Source organism: Ranitomeya variabilis, chromosome 2 (genome assembly GCF_051348905.1).
Source record: "Ranitomeya variabilis isolate aRanVar5 chromosome 2, aRanVar5.hap1, whole genome shotgun sequence".
In the NCBI taxonomy this organism is placed as follows: domain Eukaryota; kingdom Metazoa; phylum Chordata; class Amphibia; order Anura; family Dendrobatidae; genus Ranitomeya; species Ranitomeya variabilis.
The window spans coordinates 955,770,018-955,792,285 of NC_135233.1; the positions used below are offsets into that span (position 1 = coordinate 955,770,018).

At 41.5% G+C, this 22,268-nt stretch overlaps 1 protein-coding gene across 3 annotated transcripts in view; it reads left to right on the forward strand.

The window, feature by feature from the left end:
• U2SURP (U2 snRNP associated SURP domain containing) overlaps positions 1-22,268 on the forward strand; it is a 112,112-nt gene that overhangs the window by 55,431 nt on the left and 34,413 nt on the right. The window contains exons 5-14 of one of the 3 annotated variants that reach the window (XM_077290802.1): positions 2,737-2,804; positions 3,783-3,877; positions 4,811-4,846; positions 5,776-5,858; positions 6,302-6,467; positions 6,847-7,058; positions 8,608-8,651; positions 20,684-20,788; positions 20,985-21,051; positions 21,132-21,295. In XM_077290802.1, the coding sequence (XP_077146917.1) occupies positions 2,737-2,804; positions 3,783-3,877; positions 4,811-4,846; positions 5,776-5,858; positions 6,302-6,467; positions 6,847-7,058; positions 8,608-8,651; positions 20,684-20,788; positions 20,985-21,051; positions 21,132-21,295 (1,040 nt within the window). The remainder of the gene's footprint in view (positions 1-2,736; positions 2,805-3,782; positions 3,878-4,810; positions 4,847-5,775; positions 5,859-6,301; positions 6,468-6,846; positions 7,059-8,607; positions 8,652-20,683; positions 20,789-20,984; positions 21,052-21,131; positions 21,296-22,268) is intronic. The other 2 variants (XM_077290803.1, XM_077290804.1) reach the window with 2 other exon arrangements.

Here is a 22,268-nt window from a genome sequence, read left to right on the forward strand (position 1 = left end):
ATGTGCCTCTTGCACCCTAGAAGCTTGGTCGTCCTGCCCTATTTGGTCGACTTTCTAGCCGCTCTTCCAGGACTACGCTGAGTCGTCTGTATCACTTGCAATACCTTCTCACTTGGGCTAGCAGCTAAACTTAGACAAGTTTTTCCTCATTCCCAGCCCAGCAGATCCTTTTTGAGGATGATCCTTCACAAGAAGGATGGTAATCTTCTCTCGAGTCAAGGTCGTGGCCTTTCAACAGGGAGCTCGGCACTTGGTCACTCATTCCCTCGGTCCATTCAACTCGCTAGGAGGGTTCTGGGGAAAAAGACGACAATGGAAGCAGTTTCTTACGCTCCGCTCGTTTTCAGCAAGTCAATCAGGCTTTCAAAGGGCAGTCCTCCTCCTTCCTCATCTAGAGCCTTCTCCTGGTCCAATGGTTATTAGGGAATACCAATGCCAGTCTTCTCCCGATCATTGCTCTGGGGATCCGAACGGTACGGCTAATCCTACAGCAGGTCCACTGCCTTCAGGCGGGTCAACCATCCGTCTTCAATTGGATAATGTCACGGCTGCGCCATACGTCAACCATCTAGCAGGTACCCACAGTCAAGCGCCGTGGCCGAGGTACCTCGCACTCTCTGATGGGCCCAGATCTATCACTCGGTGATCTCAGCAGTACATATCCCTGGAGTAGAACACTGGGCGGCAGACATATTCAGCCGTCAGGGTTTTCTCCTCAAGTGAGTGGGAACTTCACTCGGAAGTCTTCCATCACATCTGCCTTCACTGGAGTACTCCAGATGTACGTCGGATGGCGTCCAAATTGAACACCAATGTACTCCAGTTCATGGTTTGACCTCGAGATCCAAGACCATCGCAGTGCATGCTCAGTTCTTCCATGGTACCAATTTCCATAACCTCTCTTCCACTACTTCTGAGATCTTTTTGGAAGCAGAAAGGGCCCCACTGGTCCCGGGAGACCCACACTGACAATGTCAGGTTCTCTCGCTTGCCGTGCTAGTATTTTTTGCGACAAAACTGCAAATATGGAATTTCTAGTAGGGAGTCTTCACCTGTAGTTTTTCTCTACCGCGTACCGTTAGATCTGTGGGACCTTAATGGTCCTGGGGATCTTACAGTAGACTCCTTTTTTGATACGGACAGACTTTACTATCAGGGATGGTCGCTCCCCTTGTTTCTCTGCATTCCTGTCATCCTGATGAGTCTTCAGAGCTCGCCACTCTGTTCTTTCAGACTTTTTCCTTATTACCATCAAGGCAAGGTCGCCCCCAGGCCATCTCCTTCCCTCGTTACCAAGGTGGTATTGTATTCCCACTGTCGCAGGGGCATCGTCCTTCTCTCATCTCTTTCGGCTCCAGTCCACAAAACGGAATGGGTTCTCCATAATCTGGAAGAAGTGAGTGCTCCGAGTGGGTACGTATCGAGGACGGCGTCCTTCCGAAGGTTGGACACTTTACTTGGGCTTCTCGATGGTAAGAAGGCTTCCTGATGGTCACAGGAAGAGTTTAGCCGTTTCATCAGCCATGTTAGCCTGGTGGATTCTTTTCACCATCCAGGAGTCCTTCCGTGCTAGATGTCAGCCTATCTCCCTGTCTGAGGGCTCTAGACACCAGACGTCGGCAAGCACGGCCGCAAGCTTGCGAATTCCTCTAGTCCGCATGCATTTTTGAAGCACTGTAATTCCCACACTTCCACAGATGTGAGTCTGGGCAGGCGGACTCTGCAGGCCGCGGTGACGCACTTGTAAGTAGCGGTTACACCGGCCTGATCTGATTTTCTCCCCACCCAGGGACTGCTTTGGGACGTCCCACGGTCTGTGTCCCCCAATGAGGCAAAGGAGAAATATGGATTTTTGTGTACTCACCGTAAAATCCTTTTCTCCGAGCCATTCATTGGGGGACACAGCTCCCTCCCTATTATTAGTTTGTGCTTGTTTTATAATTTGACATGCTATACTCTCATATGTAATGTGACATGCTATACGCTCATATGTTGTTATTGATCTCCTACTGCTTTTGCACCGAACTGGTTAGCTGAGAGCCAGCAGGAGGGTGTATACTGCAGGGGAGGAGCTAACTTTCTTTGTATCACTTAGTGTCAGCCTCCTAGTGGCAGCAGCATACACCCACGGTCTGTGTCCCCCAATGAATGGCTCGGAGAAAAGGACTTTACGGTGAGTACACAAAAATCCCTATTTCTCTCACCCCCTTCCTCACAATATTAAGAAAGTGTGGAGTTTGGTCAATCTCCAAGCGCTTTGTGTGGATCGGGGCCCACTATAGATACTCAAGCCCTCAATCATCACTGTGTTTGTGCCTGCTTGCTTAGTTTTTGGTGTTTTTAACCTGGCTTTGTATTTGTGTCAAATTTCTCTCTTTGAATTGTACCTTTTTTTTTATAATTTCTGTTGTCATTGTTTTTTTTTTCCCTTTGTTTTCCATTGTGGGCATGGTTTTTGTTTTCCACATATTTTGTCTGACTCCTCAATTGTGACTTTTTAAAATGTCTCAATTTTTGCACACATGTCCGCCAGTCTCTGGTTGTAACAAAAAAACAAAGAAAACAGTTTTGCACAAATGTTAAAAAGGTGCATACAGGGCAGTTTTGATTTTGTGCAAATTTCGTGCACCATTTGTGCCATTTTGAAGAGTTTGGTGCAAGAAACCTCACAAGATATAAAGGAGAAAAGTGCTGTAAAATGCAAGTGATGAATTGGGCTCTTATTCTTTTTATTAGCCTTTAAAGAAAGGAGAGAAGGAAAAGAAGAAAAGTAATTTGGAGCTTTTCAAAGAAGAACTCAAGCAGTGAGTACATTTGTACCGTTTAGATTGTCATGTGCAGGGGGCTTCTGATGACATGTCTGTAGTGGGGTCTCCTCAGCTGCCCTGGATTCCCTGGTTTAGTTACCTGATAAGTTGCCCCCGTGAAAGCTGCAGGGGACGCCCAGATGGCTGTGGTGAGGGGACAGCAAGGAATCCTATAGGAAATGTAACATTTTGCTCTGCTTTCCAGGGTGTTAAAATAAACTGTTAGTAAAGTGGTGTTTTTGGCCCCACATCCAGGGTATGTGTTGTGTGGACAACTGGAGTCAAGAGCATGTAAAGCAAAGGGGCACATATGGCAGACATATATAGTCAAGCGAATATTTCCTCTGTCATTTCCACTGCTTGCTATAATGCTCCTTTAAAGGGGTTGTGCAGGTTTGGAATTTGTCTGTAGTCACTTTTTGTCACTGCAGACATCTGAATCCTCCCGGTGCGAAGAAGACATCACTGCAAGCATGCGATTTACATACATGTGGTCATGCGCAGACTAGATGTGCTCAACCTCACTCAATTTACTTGTATTGAGCAAGAAAAAAAAACAAAGACAGAAACATAATGATAAAATACCCTACAGTAAATAGCATAGTGCCTGAAAATAGCAAACTGTATTTAGTTAACATGTTTTTTTTTATCAAAAAATGTGAAAGTCATCTGTGCACATCTAGTGAGACTGTGGCCCTGAGTAGGCAAATCACATACTTGCAGTCATGTCCCCTCTCCGCCCGCATCGGAGAATGCTGAGTGCGCGCTGTGTACGCGGTCAGAAATAAGAAGTCTTCCGTCACATCTAGTGACTGCAGACTTTTGTTCCAAGCCTGGACAACCCCTTTAAACACCACAAATATTTTTTACAATTGACCGTCACAATATGAGGATGGCATTACTGTATACATTGTGACTTCTTGATGTGTGTGTATATATATTTTTAATTCTTTCCTGATTTGCTTTTCATTGTAGGATTCAGGAAGAGAGGGATGAACGGCACAAAACCAAAGGCAGAACAAGCAGATTTGAGCCTCCGCAGACAGATGGTGAAGGACAGAGGCGCCCGGGTAAGTTTTCATTTTTCTTCCAAGTTCTTATTGAATCCAGGTATCCTCCACAATCATGCCTAAAATAGACTTGTATCTATATGTGGAAAGCTACAATATACCGCATATACTCGTGTATAAGCCGAGTTTTTGAGCACATTTTTGTGTGCAGAAAACGCCCTGGCAATGAACATTCATTTCTCTTATACCGCGCAATTACAGCCGCAGCTGCTGGCTTCCAGCACACATCCTACTTACGGTACCTTCCCTGCGCGCCATCACTGCATCTCATTCCGGCTGGTGCCAGCAGCTCTTCCGGCCGAGCGATCACGTGTTTCCCGCTCATTAAGGTTATCAATAGTCACGTCTCTCCACTCCCCATAGGCGTGGAGTGAATATTCATTACATTAATGAGCGGGTGACACGTGATCGCTCAGCCGCAGGAGCTGCTGGTGCCGGAACCAGATGCAGCGAGGGCACACAGGGAAGGTAAGTAGGATTTTTTGTTTTTATAGGAACCATGCATACAGGAATAGGGGATAAGGAGCCATGCCTACAAGGACACAGGAATGGGGAGCCACGCATTCCAGGATAGGGATGAGAGGACAATGCATACCCGGCCTATACTCGAGTCAATACGTTTTTCCAGTTTTTCGTGGCAAATTTAGGTGCCTCGGCTTATACTCGTGTTGGCTTATACTCCGAGTATATTCGGTAGTTAGCTTTTCTATCCTTTGGGAACCTCTGCTTCTTCGTCCACGTGATAAAGGAGAGGATCCTGCACATAAACGCTTGTTACAACTTTGCCCTCGTCTCAGCAGACTGTCCTAAAAGACATGTCTTAGATTTATTCAGTTCTTTATTATTCGTTCTACAGTATATGTGTCATGACCAATAAAAGTGATTTGGTCTAGATTCTAATTTTTTATTTTTTTTTTATTTGTGTTTTTACAGCGGATCCTCAGTCAAGAAGAAACAGGACCTCTGGTGGTAACCTATTTAGTATATTCGGGAAGCACTCCAGCCAATATGTTATAAAGCCACTTGTGTATTCATGTTTTAGTTGATAAGCTATGTATGGCTGGTTTGCCATCATGCCTTCCTGCCCCTCTAATGCAGTCGACATTTCCTATGCCCCTAGCTAGCCAGGGACAGGGGATGTAGCAACGGTGATAGATGGGTGACATACAACTGCGGTTCCTGGAAATTGTGCATTCAGCGCACACAGATAGTACAGACCATGAGTCATTGGAGTTTATAAGTGCAGCTTAGCAATGTGGCGCTCTGCTGCCTGTTCGGTAATGCAGCATTATACTACACATACAGGACAAGGACATCATCCTGGAGTTCTCAGCAAGTAGCTCAGCACAGACTGACTTCTGCTACACAGGAAAGTAAGCTAATACTGACGTTTGGACCTGTACGTCATTCTTCAAGGTTACCTCTATGGTGAACTGGTATTTAATATTGTGCCGGCATCTCGTTGTAGCGCCGCCGACTGCTCACCATACCAATAACCTTGAAGACGTCCTACGAAACGTCGGTTTCATGTATCTGTATACGTTGGCGGAGCTTTTGTAATAAAGCATCACTTACTGCAACATATTTTCTTGGATCATTACTTTTGCCGAGGATAATTCTTCCATTTTATGACTTCTGAGCGCAGTTTGTCCATTGGCAGATAGTGCAAGCTTCTTAACCATTGATATATTGATGGTCAGACTGGGATCACATAGAGCAGCTGCTGAAGTCAAAGGGGTATGGAAGCAACCAGTGACACATCTAGAATATTCCTGCGGAATTAGGACTGTGTGTTCACAAAATGCTGGAGTGCTTCTTTATATATTCGCCACCCTTCCTTAAATATCTCCTAATTTCTATAGATTTTTCATAGTAACCTCCTTTTTTCTGTTGCTCAGCTCTTGACGACTATGCCCCCGGATCACACGATGTTGGCGATCCAAGCACAACTAATTTATATCTAGGAAATATCAACCCTCAGGTAACATGCATGAGATCCAAGGGAGCTGTCTTTCTTACTTTCTTTCTCATTTTGAAAATTGATAGTTGGCAATTCTGCAATTTATTTGTCATTCAGTGTATGGTTGTGGGGGAGTAGTGGGTGATGCGCTGCTTTTCTTTTGCCTTCAGTAACCAATTGCTAGTTTGGAGATTGCACTTCTCAAACTATCTTCCCCTTCCCCACTTGTCCATTAAATGCATAACTCTGTTTATGGGAAAGGTTTGTAATCCGCTTGTGGATGATGGTTCTGAACAGAAGACTCCCAGCTATTTCCTAGACCTTTTATAATACATGACCGGATTTACTTGAGTGGTGTGATTTACATCTGTGTAAAAATACCCTTCATTTTATTCAGTTAATACACATAGACCAGGGTTTGTCATGTGGCAGAAATATTGATTGATGTGTAATTGCTTGTACAGATGAATGAAGAAATGCTCTGCCAGGAATTTGGGAGGTTTGGACCTTTGGCTAGTGTTAAAATCATGTGGCCTCGAACAGACGAGGAAAGAGCACGAGAAAGGAACTGTGGGTTTGTTGCCTTCATAAACAGACGAGATGCTGAAAGAGCGCTGAAAAACCTGAACGGTAACTTACCTTGTGTACTAGCCATTAGAAAACAATAAAACATTGTGTTTTTTACTATGACATCCACATACTTAACCAAAATAATTCTTTATTGGCTATTCAGAAAATGATATCTTTTGTCGTAGGGAAACAAACTGCTGAGCCCCAATCGGTTGCCCGGACAGGGCATGCTCGACCCCCGCTCCTGCCATGCTCTGTGTGACAGCTGGAGATGGCCGAGTGCAGCGCTCGCCTACCTCGGGCAATCCCGGAGAGAGAGAATGTAGCATTGGCGGCCGAGCATGTGCCACCATCCTGGCAACTGGTTATCATTTCAGCTTAAAGATTCTCTCCGACCTTATATTGATTTTTATAAATGTATTTTTATTTGTCACTACAGGAAAAATGGTTATGTCATTTGAAATGAAGCTAGGATGGGGAAAAGCGGTTCCAATCCCTCCACACCCAATATATATCCCCCCGTCTATGATGGAGCACACCCTTCCACCCCCTCCATCCGGTTTGCCTTTTAACGCCCAGCCTAGAGAACGCCTCAAGAATCCAACAGCTCCCTTGTTGCCACCACCGAAAAATAAGGAGGATTTTGAGAAGGTAATTGGATTAGCAGAGTTTGCTTCACAATCAAAGGTGTTATGTTCCTAGTTTAAGCACATAAAATCTCACATAGCCCTTCTGCTCAGCTGTTCATCCATACACACGTCACCTTGTAGCTCTCGCAGGTTAGTACATCTCCTAGAATAGCTGGGCCCCTGCTTTTACAAATGTAGTTCCTCCTATATACATATATTGGGGATTTGTAGCCTGGATAATGCATTGTCCCATGGGCAAATTGTTTAATCCCTTGTAGAACAGCTGTGAATTCTGAGATGTAAAGGCTCGTTCGTGGAAATGTTATTAGTATTTGGACACATACAGGGCTTGGTTAAAAAAAATCTACTTGTATAATTCTTTTGGTTTTGCGTGGCTTCATAATTTCATTTAGGTTATATTTACATGCGGCAGAGTTGCTGCAGAAATTACTGTTACCGTTTATCTGAATGGGTCATGGCGTAATTCATTTAAGGAGAATGTGTCACCAGGTTTCTGCCACCTAAGTGGAGAGCAGCATAGTACAGAGACCCTGATTCCAGTGATGTCACTTACTGGGCTGTTTAGTGTAATTTTGATAAAATCACTGTTTTATTAGCAGGAGATTATCACTGGAAGACTAGTAAACCTGTTCCTGGATAGTCCTACATATTCATGAGCTCTGTGTAACTCTGCGCCCACCACTAATGCTGGCTGGAAACGTTCTGCCTATGCACAGTGCACCCAGAAAGCTGCCAATCGGTAGTGTGGGCCGGGTTATACAGAGCTCAGTATTGAGGCAACTGCTAGATTTGCTGCAGAGAAAACTGAATTTATCAAAACTGCAGCAAGTAAAGTGATGTATCGCTAGAATCGGGGTCTCTGCATCTCTGTCATGAGGCTCGAAGGTGGGGTGGCAAAATCTTGGTCACAGATTGCTTTTAATTACTAAAAACCGCAAACCTGTTCACATGAATGGAAGCAATTTTTCTGTTACAGAACTTTCTCCATCATGTTTTACTCTGGGTGAATCCTCCCTTATCTGGCTTGATTATGAAGACTATTTTCTGAACCTTTAGCGCCCAGCATCCTCCTACTACAAACTGGTGACCAGGCTTCCTTGAGGAACATGTTTTTCCTCTGCCTATTCCATTGAGTTTGTTTTGCTTCCGAACCAGATTTATAGCACTTAACCAAGCTCTGGATGTCCCCTTTTCCCTTAATTGTGTATGTAGTGTTATAATTGAGGCTTTTCTGTAGATAGAAGACTGCTTTGCTGTATTCTGAAAGCCTCCAGTAGGGTCTAGGCCAATGCCCACTATGTGTAGCCCACCTTGCCTTGTCATTTCCAGTGTAGTACCTGTTTACAGCTGTAATGTGATGTCAGGACTTTCCAGCTTATTACCCACTTGATAGGCACTTACGTTGTTAGGTGTTTAGTGTGACTTTCACAAAGTGCCTGCAAAAAGTTGTAGATATGTAGTGTTTTGCAATGAATATGTATATTTTTTGCTTGTTTGTTAACAATACTCACATATTCTATGTTTATTATCTGATGTGACTTCATATACAGACTCTGTCGCAAGCCATAGTCAAAGTGGTTATCCCAACAGAAAGGTACATTTTTTTTCTTTATTATTACTCATATGACTTAGAAAATATCCCCATCAGAACTTCAAAGAATTGGTTGGCTGTCTTGAGGGGCTGACTGGGGCTTCACTGAGCAAAAGTTTTATCATTGTGTTTAAGTTTCCATTGAAGTGCGGCTTGTACATCTTCTGGCGAGCGTTCCGAGCTTTAGTACTGTCCTGCTGTCAGAAGTGCTGCAACCCAGAGACTCCATGAAAGTCAATGGTGTCTGTATTAACATGAGTAATGTGTATTAATATGTAAATTCTGAATTAATTTCCAGATAGATCTGTGCATGCAAATATGTGAGAATATCACTCTGAAGGAATGTGTAGCTGCATTTACACTCAAATATTATCGTGAGCGAGCATTCTTATTTCACAATAAGCTTTCAGTGTAAAGAGTCTGCTGATGAATGAACAAACACTCGTTCTTCAGGTGAAACGATCTTTTATTCGTCAGAAGATCATCATTCTCGGCAGTACATCATCCCGTGTAAACAGGACTCGCGCTGTCAAGAACTATGTGCACTGATGATCAACTATGGATCTAATCCAGGTCGCTCAGTGCTTATTGATTCCTGTGGTCTGCCTGTGTATGCATTTTATGACAGAACTAGAAGTTTCATTTCCTAATCCTCTATAAGGGGAATGAAGAAAAACCATGATTCATGCTGGTTGAACCACGCCGCAGCACTATAGTATTAAACAGACATGGCAACTAATCTCTTACTCATTCTAAAGACACTAGCACCCAAGGGGATAAGTACTGCTGAAAGAAAAAATGCGTCTTGTGCGGCAAACCTATGGAGAAAGGTAATCAGATAAAAAATTGGATACTGTTGCATTAAACAGCTAGTGGACGGACATGGAAGAAACAAAAAAAAAAAAAAAAAGAGGATATGCAATGATAAATATCAATAAGGAGTGCATGTATAAAGTGATGCTCAGATAATCCCTTCACAAATCATGGTCATGATGCCATAATAAACCGCATGGACTGTTTTTTGTAAGAAAAACTTGCCTGTGTGACTGAGTCCTGTTGCTAAGCGAGTGTCCCCCCCCAACACATGCAGTAAGCGCTATCTCACAACATACCGTATATACTCGAGTATAAGCCGAGATTTCCAGCCCATTTTTTGGGGTTGAAAGTGCCGCCCTCGGCTTATACTTGAGTCGTTGTCCCAGGGGGTCGGCGGGGGAGAGGGGAGCGGCGGCTGTCACATACTCACCTGCTCCTGATGCGGTCCCTGCTTCTCTGATGGTCTCTGGGTGCCGGCAGCTCTTCCTGTGTTCAGCGGTCACGTGGTACTTCTCATTAAAGTAATGAATATGGATGCGACTCCACTCCCATAGGGGTGGAGCGCATATTCATTACTTTAATGAGTGGTACCAGTGACCGCTGAACACAGGAACAAGGTGCTGGAGACCATCTGACAGTGAGAAGCTGCCAGGGACCGTGCCGGGAGCAAGTGAGTATAACGAGGAGGGTGAACATTGTCACCTGACCCCGTTCCACCGCCGGGCGCCGCTTCGTCTTTCACTTCCTCTGCCTGTGACTGTTCAGGTCAGGGGGCGCAATGACGTGTTTAGTGTGCGCCCTCTGCCTGAACAGTCAGAGAGCCGGAAGACGGAGCGGCGCGCAGCGGTGGAACGAGGACAGGTGAATATCGCAAGTGCCTGGGGCCTGAGCGAGAAGAGGTGAGTGTGATTTATTTTTTTATTTTAATCGCAGCAACAGCATATGGGGCATATTAGTCTATGGAGCATCTTATGGGGCATAATCTATGGAGCATTTTATGGGGCATAATCTATGGAGCATTTAAAGGGGCATAATCTATGGAGCATTTTATGGTGCATAATCTATGGAGCATTTTATGGGGCATAATCTATGGGGCATAATCTATGGAGCATTTTATGGTGCATAATCTATGGAGCATTTTATGGGGCATAATCTATGGGGCATAATCTATGGAGCATTTTATGGGGCATAATTTATGGAGCATTTTATGGGGGCATAACCTATGGAGCGTTTTATGGGGCATAATCTATTGAGCGTTTTATGGGGCATAATCTATGGGGCATTTTATGGGGCATAATCTATGGATCATCTTATGGGGCAAAATCTATGGAGCATTTTATGGGGCCATTATTAACCTTTGTGCAGCATTATATGGGGCATATTTTAATATGGAGCTTATTATGGGGCCCATCATAAACTGTATGGGGCGTATTTTGCATGGAGCATCTTATAAGGTCCATCATGAACTGTATGGAGCATTATATGGGGCTCCTGATTCAATATGGATATTCGAAAACACTTAACCTACTGATGTCTCAATTAATTTTACTTTGATCGGTATCTATTTTTACTTTTGACATTTACCGGTAGCTGCTGCATTTTCCACCCTAGGCTTATACTTGAGTCATTAAGTTTTCCCAGTTTTTTTGGTGGCAAAATTAGGGGTCTCTGATTATACTCGGGTCGGCTTATACTAGAGTATACACAGCATGTGTATGTAAATATATATATATATATATATATATATATATATATATATATATATATATATATATATATATATATATATATATATATATATATATATATATATATATATATATATATATATATATTCGCCAAACTCACCGTAGGACTTCAGGGCTTTTTAATATGACATCACGTGCTGCTGCGGCTCGGTTACCAGGGATCCTGCCGGACGGAGCGCCCTGGTTCCACAGTAAGTCTAATGTCTGGTTGCACTGGCTTGTTAGACTTGCCAGAGGACTCGCAGCATCTTGCTGCACCCTGGCCATTTCTAATTGCTCTATATACAGGATCCCTACAGCTGGCACCAGTACACACTGGAGAGCTCAGAGGTTCAAGGATAACCTCCATCCTCCCGTAACAAGGATGCTATATCAGCAAACTGTAGGTCTTCTTGTTACTCCTTATGTTTCACATGCATGATTGTTAGCTGGAATGCTAAGTCTGTGGTTTGCTAGATTTGCGGTTTTAGTTAACAGAAACGCCACTAATTGTTGTTTCTTCTATTTATAGAGAGGTATTGATCATAAATACCTGTGTGTAAGATTGAATTTTCATGATTTGTGAAGGGATTATCTGAGCATCACTTAATACATGCAAACCTTATTGATATATTTATCATTACATGTCTTTTTTTGTCTTCCAGGTCTGTCCACTAACTGTTTTGCGTGACAGTATCCAATTTTTATCTTATTCATTCTGCACAAATCTGAGACCGTGAGATTCAATCCATAGGTTCACTTTAAACAGGAGATTTCAAAATTTGCCCACAGTCACTAATAGTATTAAAACAACGCATCTAGCAATACTCGCCAATGTTATTCTCCATGTCCAGTGCCATGTCCATGGTCCCTCCTGACTGTTGTGTTCACCCTGCTGCAGCAGTGCCATTTATCCCAATCGCTGGCTTCAGATGTAATGATCAATTGTCATTAGTCATCCCATTATCACAGACTGCGTTACATTGGAAAGTCAGACTTGGGGTATGCTCACACTGCATCTTTTTTCTGCCATTCCTTGAGTGGGTTTGCTTAAAAAAACAAAACAAAGAAACGGCATAGTAATCGCTAACCAAATTATTAAAATAGTAGTGTCATTACATTGTATGCAAAAACAACTTGCTGTTCATATGCAGCTCTGGCAAAAATTAAGAGACCACTGCAAAATGTTCAGTTTCTTTGATTTTTCTCTTTATAGGTATATTTGTGAGTAAAATGTAAAATTGTTCTTTTATTCTATAAACTTCTGACAACATGTCTCCAAAATGCCAAGCAATACATTTTGTGGGTTTTTTTTCTGAAAAGGAGAAATGGTCAAAATTAAAAAAAAAAAAAAAAAGTGCTTTCAGACCTCAAATAATGCAAAGAAAACAAGTTCATAATCATTTAGAAACAACAATACTAATGTTTTATCTCGGGAAGAGTTCAGAAATCAATATTTTGTGGAATAACCATGATTTTTAATCACAGCTGTCATGTGTCTTGGCATGCTTTCCACCAGTCTTTCCCACTGCTTCTGGCACAAAAATGTAAGCAGCTCTTCTTTGTTTGATGGCTTGTGACTATCCATCATCCTCCTGATTACATTCCAGAGGTTTTCAATGGGGTTCAGGTCTGGAGATTGGGCTGCCCATGACAGGGTTTTGATGTGGGGTCTCTTAATTTTTGCCAGAGCTGTATAATCAGGCTTTTAGACACTTCATGCTTTCAAAAGACATCAAGCATTTCTAAAAGAAGCAACATATACATGCTTGACAATATTTTATAAAGAAGTCAATGAGAGAAGTTAAAAAGCCACCCGGGCATGGTTTTCAGCTTTTGGTCGGCCTTTTTTGCACCAGGATGCTACCAAATAGAACAAGTGCTTCATGTTTACAAAACTTCAGAGAAAAGGAACAAGTCCTGAAGCGTCTTCTGCTTGAAAAATGACTGTGAGCCCTGGAAATAGAACTTGCCCTTTACAGAGCTAACACAGGATCCACCATGTACAGCAAGTAACAAGGACATCTCACACCATGTACATAGCATTGGGAAGCAGCTTGTCTTCTACTGAGCTTTTTGAGGAATTCAAAACAGAGTTTTTCAAGAAACCCTACATCTGAAACTCATTATTTGGAGGAGTTTTTCTTTCCTGTAGAGGCTTTTGGAAGATATTTTTTTTCTTGTTTGCAGCCTTTTGGTTGGACAGTGCTAAGTTTAGATCAGATTCCACCCAATCTGCTGCAGAAAGTGACATGCCCTTTTTTTGCTTTCCCCCCCTAACAGGCATTTTTTCAAATCATTTTCAGGATAAAAAAAATTCTTAAAAGCCTAGTCTTTGAGGAAGATTTTGGTATGTATATCAGTGGGAAAGAGAAAAAAAATCCTCAATCGCAGTAAGAACTTAACCTTACAAAAGTTTCTTTTGCCTCTGACTGCTGTAAAAAAGGAAAGCTTGTCCTCAGAGCAATCATGCAAATCCAAAACTCATGCAATCCAAATGTCAAAAATGTTTTTGAAAAGCTGGTCTCATACATTCCTTTACTCTGCAGTTGAGGAGGTACTGTTAAATTTAGGTGGGGTTGTGTGGTCACTCATAGTTAGATCAGGATACTGTACTCTTGCTCAGTGAAGTTCAGTCTTTTCTTCAAGATGAAAAAGCAACCTTACTTTAAAATAAATGCATCGAACTCAAATTCCCAAAGACTTTGACATTGGCCCTGGTGAGCAACACCACAGCTGAACTGTCTGCGGCAGCGGGGGACCTGGAAAACATCAAGGGAAAGAATGGGAAAGTATTTTGACCAGACATTGGTACGATCGACTCCAATAAATGTGGTTTTTGTCATAATTAAAGCACCTATTGGCCAAAATGTAGTGTCAACTATTATTATTTATAGCACAGCTCTTATTGATTTGTATTGTATTATCCCCATCTGAAAGTGATGCCTTCTTAAAAGGCCTTTGGATGTAGGAGAGAGGGTCCTAGGTTTGACACAGCAGAAAATAACGTCTATACTTTGTTGGTGCTCCACTGGAAATTTACCAGATTAAGCTGCACCATTGTGCTAAGCACCCAAGCTTTTTATAGCCTTATAGACTCGTAGTGCTTTTCTCCCAATTTCATAGACATACATTTCTGTGGTATAGGTTTATAGGACCCACATTTTCCCCTTTTATATATACATTTTTTTCTCTCTATATAAATTGTATTTCACAAATTTAGTTAAACCCCTTGTGAAACTTTCTGGACCTCTGCCCCATGAAATGTGTTTTTACACTTTTATTATATTGAGATAATGCTGTTTTGTTGTTTCTTTTTCACTATTATGAATTTAGTTCTTTTGAGTTGTAAACATGAAAACAGCAGTAACTCCTAAATTTTGCTTAGTCAGTTATACAAATCATATTTCATGTCTGTATTCTCCCGTACTAATTTTATTGACACATTTATTGAATGGTGTCAATGTGTTTGAATACTACCTTTTGCAGGAGGTAGGAAAAGTTTGTCATCCTGCTGGAATCCAATCTTTTTTAAGAAATAAAAGTAATATGGACCTGAAATATGTTTCTGTATATATAATACAAGTACAAAGCATTTTGTCTGACAGGGTTTTTTTTACTTTAATCTTATTTTTATTTTCTAATTTGTGTAATAGTTTAGGGTTTTCTTCTGATTGTTTTCTTAGCTTGTATTAGCATGCAGTCTGTAGATTTAAATGCCAGCTTTAAAATAAAAATAGGCGGGTGGGTATTTTGTAATATTTATATATAGTTGCAATCACAATTATTCAGTTGGCAAACTATAACTATTGTAAGTTTATTAGCCAAATGTACATACTTTCTGAGTTTTTTTTGTAATAAACTATTGAAACTGGCACAATTTACAGAAGCACTCCCAATATTTTTACCGTAGTAGGTAAACCTGTGTAAATGTGTCTAAAGTAATGTAAGTGTTAATGTTCTTACCGATCTCCTTCTCCCTCAGTTTCCAGCCTTGGTCTAGATCTCTTCGCACTCTCATGACTTCCATTCCCACTCTCCAGATTACTTTGGGTTGTGTGTAAGCCAGAAGTCACTATGAGTCTACCTTCACACGTCCTTTTTTTTGTGTCCGTATGCTGTCCGTTTAACTGCCGCAAATACGGACACGCACACCCATTGTATTCAATGGTGGTGCTCACATGTCAGGTTTTTCACATGGTCCACGCAACCAGAAGACCATGGTGAGAGCTGCCTTAAGGTGCCAGCGCTTGAGATCAGCACGAACTGTACCGCTTGTTCTGACACACTTATGTGAAACACTGACAGCAAACGGACACACTGATATCACATACGCATTTACGGATGGCATGGATCTCACCAGTACTGGTTTTTCCTGTACAAGAATCACCAGGACGTGTGAAGGAGGCCTAACAAAGTAAGTTTATGAAGCCTTATTCTGTTACCCCATAGACTTACATTGGAATATTGACTTCCAGCTCATGCATAAACCCCATTGTGATCCAGAGAGTTTGAGTAGAAGTCACAAGTGAGAAGGTGACCAAAACTGCGATTGAAACGGGAACACTGTGATTGGTAAGAATATTAACACATTAAACACCCATTTGCACAGATTTAGCTAAACAATTATTGGGAGTGCTTCTTTAAATAACTCAACGCAATTAAGATAACAAGTGGTTTCTTTAAATTCAGGACAAAATGCCACCTTTTACTGATTACTGTAAAAGTCAGAATTATTCATCCCCTTCATGACAACAGTCTCTAGTACTTAATAGAGCCACTTTGGCTGTTATGACCTGCTGGGCACTGCATAGCAACACTGCAGGTTCTGTTAGCATTTCTCAGGTATCTTAGCCCATTCCTCTTGGGCAATGCTCTCCACTTCACTACTATTCTTGGGTTTGCATGTTGCATCTCCTGATTCATATCCTACCAAAGATTTTCTATGGGGTTCAATTCAGGTGACTGATGTCACAATTTCCTGTGAAACCAAGCTTTGATGTACTTTGAGGTATGGTTGGGACCAGTGTCCTGTTGGAAGGTCCAGTGACGCCAAAGCTTCATCTTATTCAGAGGTCTGACATTTTCTCCTAGGCTTTTTTGATACTTGATTGAATCCATATTGCCCTCCTCACTAAGAAGGTTTCTGATGTCTGAGGAAGCAAAGCAGCCCCAGGACATCTCTGAGCTACTACCATGTTTCACAGTAGGCAGGGTGTTATTTTCAGCATATATTTTCAAATTTATAAAATCCAATTAATAAGCAAATCCTTTGCAGTCCAGGTATTTGATGTGTTTTTTATCTTTGGAACATCTGATGCAACTAATGAAGCACTTGAATGTTGTGACAGATGTACATAAGGCTGAAATACTCAGTAAAAGTGGCACTTTGTTATGAATTTTAAGAACACGCTTGTTATATTAGTTGTGTTGAGATAGATAAATTTGTTTAATGTAAACATCAGAAAGTTTGTAAATTAGGTTTCTTAGCAAAGCAAAGTGTACAGTGTGGGATGAATAAGTTTGAGTGCAATTGTATTTTAGTCTAGTATTTTGAAATTAAATATTTCCTGTGCTGGTAAACCAGTTTCTTGCATCCTTGAAACTCCATCAGTCACCCAAAGTGCAGGTTTTTCCATATCAGTACACTGGAGCTCTGCCGTTAAAAGGGAGCATAAGCCATATGGGTACAGTGGGTACGGAAAGTATTCAGACCCCTTTACATTTTTCACTCTTTGTTTCATTGCAGCCATTTGGTAAAATCAAAACAGTTCATTTTTTTTCTCATTAATGTACACTGCACCCCATCTTGACTGAAAAAAAACAGAAATGTAGAAATGTTTGCAAATTTATTAAAAAAGAAAAACTGAAATATCACATGGTCATTAGTGATGAGCGAATATACTCGTTACTCGAGATTTCTCGAGCACGCTCGGGGGTTCTCCGAGTATTTTGTAGTGCTCGGAGATTGTTTTTCTTGCCGCAGCTGAATGATTTACATCTGTTAGCCAGCATAAGTACATGTGGGGATTCCCTAGCAACCAGGCAACCCCCACATGTACTTACGCTGGCTAAAAGATGTAAATCATTCAGCTACATAGTTATTAAGGTTGAAGGAAGACTTTAAGTCCATCTAGTTCAACCCATAGCCTAACCTAACATGCCCTAACATGTTGATCCAGAGGAAGGCAAAAAAAACCCATGTGGCAAAGAGTAAGCTCCACATTGGGGAAAAAATTCCTTCCCGACTCCACATACGGCAATCAGACTAGTTCCCTGGATCAACGCCCTATCAAGGAATCTAATGTATATACCCTGTAACATTATACTTATCCAGAAAGGTATCCAGTCCCGTCTTAAATTTAAGTAATGAGTTCCATAGTCTCACTGCTCTTACAGTAAAGAATCCGCGTCTGTTATTATGCTTAAACCTTCTTTCCTCCAGACGTAGATGATGCCCCCTTGTCCCTGTCTCAGGTCTATGATTAAAAAGATCATCAAAAAGGTCTTTGTACTGTCCCCTCATATATTTATACATTAACATAAGATCACCCCTTAGCCTTCGTTTTTCCAAACTAAATAGCCCCAAGTGTAATAACCTATCTTGGTATTGCAGACCCCCCCAGTCCTCTAATAACCTTGGTCGCTCTTCTCTGCACCCGCTCTAGTTCAGCTATGTCTTTCTTGTACACCGGAGACCAGAACTGTACACAGTATTCTAAGTGTGGTCGAACTAGTGACTTGTATAGAGGTAAAATTATGTTCTCCTCATGAGCATCTATGCCTCTTTTAATGCATCCCATTATTTTATTTGCCTTTGTAGCAGCTGCCTGACACTGGCCACTGAATGAGTTTGTCATCCACCCATACACCCAGGTCTTTTTCATTGACGGTTTTGCCCAGAGTTTTAGAATTAAGCACATAGTTATACATCTTATTATTTCTACCCAAGTGCATGACCTTACATTTATCCCCATTAAAGCTCATTTGCTATTTATCAGCCTAAGCTTCTAGTTTACATAAATCATCCTGTAATATAAAATTGTCCTCCCCTGTATTGATTACCCTGCAGAGTTTAGTGTCATCTGCAAATATTGAAATTCTACTCTGCCCCCTACAAGGTCATTAATAAATATGTTAAAAAGAAGAGGGCCCAATACTGACCCCTGTGGTACCCCACTGCTAACCGCGACCCAGTCCGAGTGTGCTCCATTAATAACCACCCTTTGTTTCCTATCCCTGAGCCAGCTCCCAACCCACTTACACATATTTTCCCCTATCTCCATTATTCTCATTTTATGTATCAACCTTTTGTGTGGCACCGTATCAAAAGCTTTTGAAAAGTCCATATACACTACATCTACTGGGTTCCCTTGGTCCAGTCCGGAACTTACCTCTTCATAGAAGCTGATCAAATTAGTCTGACGTGAACGGTCCCTAGTAAACCCGTGCTGATACTGGGTCATGAGGTTATTCCTCTTCAGATACTGCAGTATAGCATCCCTTAGAAAACCCTCCAGGATTTTACCCACAGTAGAGGTTAAGCTTACTGGCCCATAATTACTGATTTCAGTTTTTGTCCCCTTTTTGAATATTGGCACCACATTTGCTATACGCCAGTGCTGTGGTACAGACCCTGTTATTATGGACTCTTTAAAGATTAAAAATAATGGTCTATCAATGACTGTACTTAATTCCTGCAGTACTCGGGGGTGTATCCCATCCGGGCTCGGAGATTTGTCAAGAAAGAAGAAGCAGCAGCAAGAAAAACTAAATCTCCACACATACCGCTTAGAATTATCACCAAAAAGGTCTATGTTCATCTCCTCAGACCAGATAATCTTATTTCTCATTGTCTGGGAGTCCGTCATGTGCTTTTTTTTTTTAGCAAATTCTATGGGGCTTTCATATGTCTTGCACTGAGGAGAGACTTCCGTTGGGCCACTGCAATAAAGGCCGGCTGGTGGAGGGCTGCAGTGATAGTTGACTTTGTGGAACTTTCTCCCATCTCCCTACTGCATCTCTGGATCTCAGCCACAGTGATCTTGGGGTTCTTCTTTACCTCTCTCACCAAGGCTCTTCTCACACTATTGCTCAGTTTGACTGGACAGACAGGTCTAGGAAGACTTCTGGTGGTCCCAAATTTCTTCCATTTAAGGATTATGGAGGCCACTGTGCTCTTAGGAACCTTGAGTACTGTAGAAATTCTTTTGTAACCGGATCTGTACCTTGCCACAATTCTGTCTCTGAGCTCCTTGGCCAGTTCCTTTGACCTCATGATTGTCATTTTGTCTGACATGCACTGTGAGTTGTGAGATCTTATATAGACAGATGTGTGCCTTCCAAATCAAGTACTATCAGTTTAATTAAACACAGCTGGACTCCAGTGAAGAAGTAGAACCATCTCAAGGAGGATCACAAGGAAATGGACAGCATTATGACAATGTGATATTTCAGTTTTTCTTTTTTAATAAATTGGTATATATTTCTACATTTCTGTTTTGTTCAGTCAAGATGGGGTGCAGAGTGTACATTAATGAGAAAAAAATGAAATTTTTTGAAATTACCAAATGGCTGCAACGAAACAGTGAAACATTTAAAGGGGTCTGAATACTTTCCGTACCCACTGTGTGTGTGTGTGTGCACTCACGCATATACACACTACTTTTCCTTTTACCATTTCATTTCAAATAGGCTATTTGTATGGTGAAACATATATTCTCACATTAATAACCACCCTTTTATTTCTAATTTAAACTGTAGTCTCCCTCCCCATAATAAGAAGGCAAATATTAATAAATGTTAGTGATAAGCAAATAATTAATAACGGTCTTTCTTTTTAGAAATATTGGCATGATTTGCAGAAGGAACAATAGGAAGTGTAATTATGTAATTTGTTTAATATTTAAAGGGGTATTCCATTTTATATAAGTGATCACCTATGCACTGGATCAGTGATGATTGTTCGATCATTGTGAGTCATTCCATATTTTGTGTGACCAGATGCTCCACTCAACACTTCAGACAGAAAAGAACATGCAACCAAATCGGGAGGACCCACACCGATCTAACAGTAATCGCCTATGTCTTGGTGGCGGATGATTTTTCCAGACTTGAATGCCTCTTTAAATCACTTCAGATTGTAATTTCTAAAATGCCAATATCTCTGTAAGAAGCAAGATCATCCCCATGTTAGCTATGATTTGGCTGGATATCCTTGGATTGTAACAATATGATCCTTGTTAGACAACCATGTAGCTTAAAAGCTTAGTTGTATCTCCATGCTTTTTTGGGACTGATGCCTCAGCTGCTGTAGGACCTCCCAAATCTAACAGAACCTTTTCAGCCATTTGACAGTGGACATTCACACGTACACCCTATGTCCATGCGTTATGTTCACACATTGCAGAGGCTCTAGTAACCAGTGTAGGTGGAGCGCAACTAGTAGGTGGGGTGTGAATACATTTTTCTTTAACTCTGCTGTCGTTGTAGGAATTTACTCGCTCTGATCCATCGCATGATCGAGTTTGTGGTGCGTGAAGGGCCAATGTTTGAAGCTATGATCATGAACAGAGAAATCAGCAATCCAATGTTCAGGTATGGATATTGACAGGATATTGTTGTATCTTCTGGCTTTTTGCAGTCTCTAAAGAAAAATGTGTCCTGGTATTTACAGTATTTTTGAAAATGAGCATGCGGACGAGTATATTCTTGCAACAGTTGTCAATTGCTTTACGAAAGCTGGTTATTATTACCCATTACTGTCCTAAATATCCATATCTGCCTTTAACAGGTTCCTGTTTGAAAACCAGACACCAGCACATGTATACTACAGGTGGAAGCTATACTCCATATTACAGGCAAGTAGTATAACGTAGAACTTTCTTTTTTGTCTTAAATCATTAGTGATAATGCTTTTATTTTTTAATTTAAACTTTAGGGGGATTCTCCTACCAAGTGGAGGACAGAAGACTTCCGAATATTTAAGAATGGCTCCTTCTGGAGGCCGCCACCATTAAATCCATATATACATGGTATGACAGAGGAACAGGAGACGGAGACGTTTGTTGAGGAACCCATCAAAAAAGGATCTCTCAAGGAGGAGTATGTATTCATGCCTGGCAGCCACCGCAAAAGCTGCTAATACACTTGAGATAGCGGACAACTGAGCGCCCCTTAAGCATACAGCTTCAACCAAGCGTTTGTCAGTGTAGTGAGGGGAATGAGCAGCTGCCAAACAGCCAGCAGTGGCTTATTCCCCAGATTTTTTTTCCCAACATATGATGTTGGGAGACCTCAGTACAAATGAAATGGCGAACACCAGTGGGTTTGGATGAATATTATCTAATAGGTTTCATCAATTTATAAAGATGTTCTTACACCTTATCAATAACAAGTTTCCAATAAAAATTGTTAATGTTAAACTCAGCCAAGTGTTCATGTGTTGAGTGGAGTAGCTGCTGCCTGACTCGTCTGTCAAAGTCTGCGGCAAGAGCAGGCAGTCACGTGACTTTATTTATTTTACTCTTGTATAGCGCCATTAAGCCCGCAGCACTTCACAGACATCATCACTGTCCTCGATGGGGCTCATAATCTAAATTCCCTATCAGTATGTCTTTGGAGTGTGGTAGGAAATTGGAGAACCCAGAAGAAACTCACACAAACACAGGGAGAAGATACAAACTTCTTGCAGATGTTGTTCTTGGTGGCATTTAAACCCTGGAGCCCAGCCTGCAAAGCTGCAGTGCTAACCACTGAGTCACCATGCTGCCCCAAGTATGCGATATGCCTACTTCCGGCCACATTCCGACTAGACGTGCACAGGCTCGCTCTATTCAAATGACCGCCAGCTGTCATCAAGAAACTTTCGAAGAGCTTTTGAAGCATTTTTCTAAGTGGATTTTGAAGCATAAAATGCTGATTTCCACTAAATGTAATTCCTCATTCACATTTATGTATTGGATACTTTGAGTTTGGGTGTATCTGATGCTCACACTATTGGTTTGTCCCACTTAAAAGATTATTACTCCAAAGACTTAGAGAGGCGCAAAAAAATAAACCAACCTTTTACTTCTCC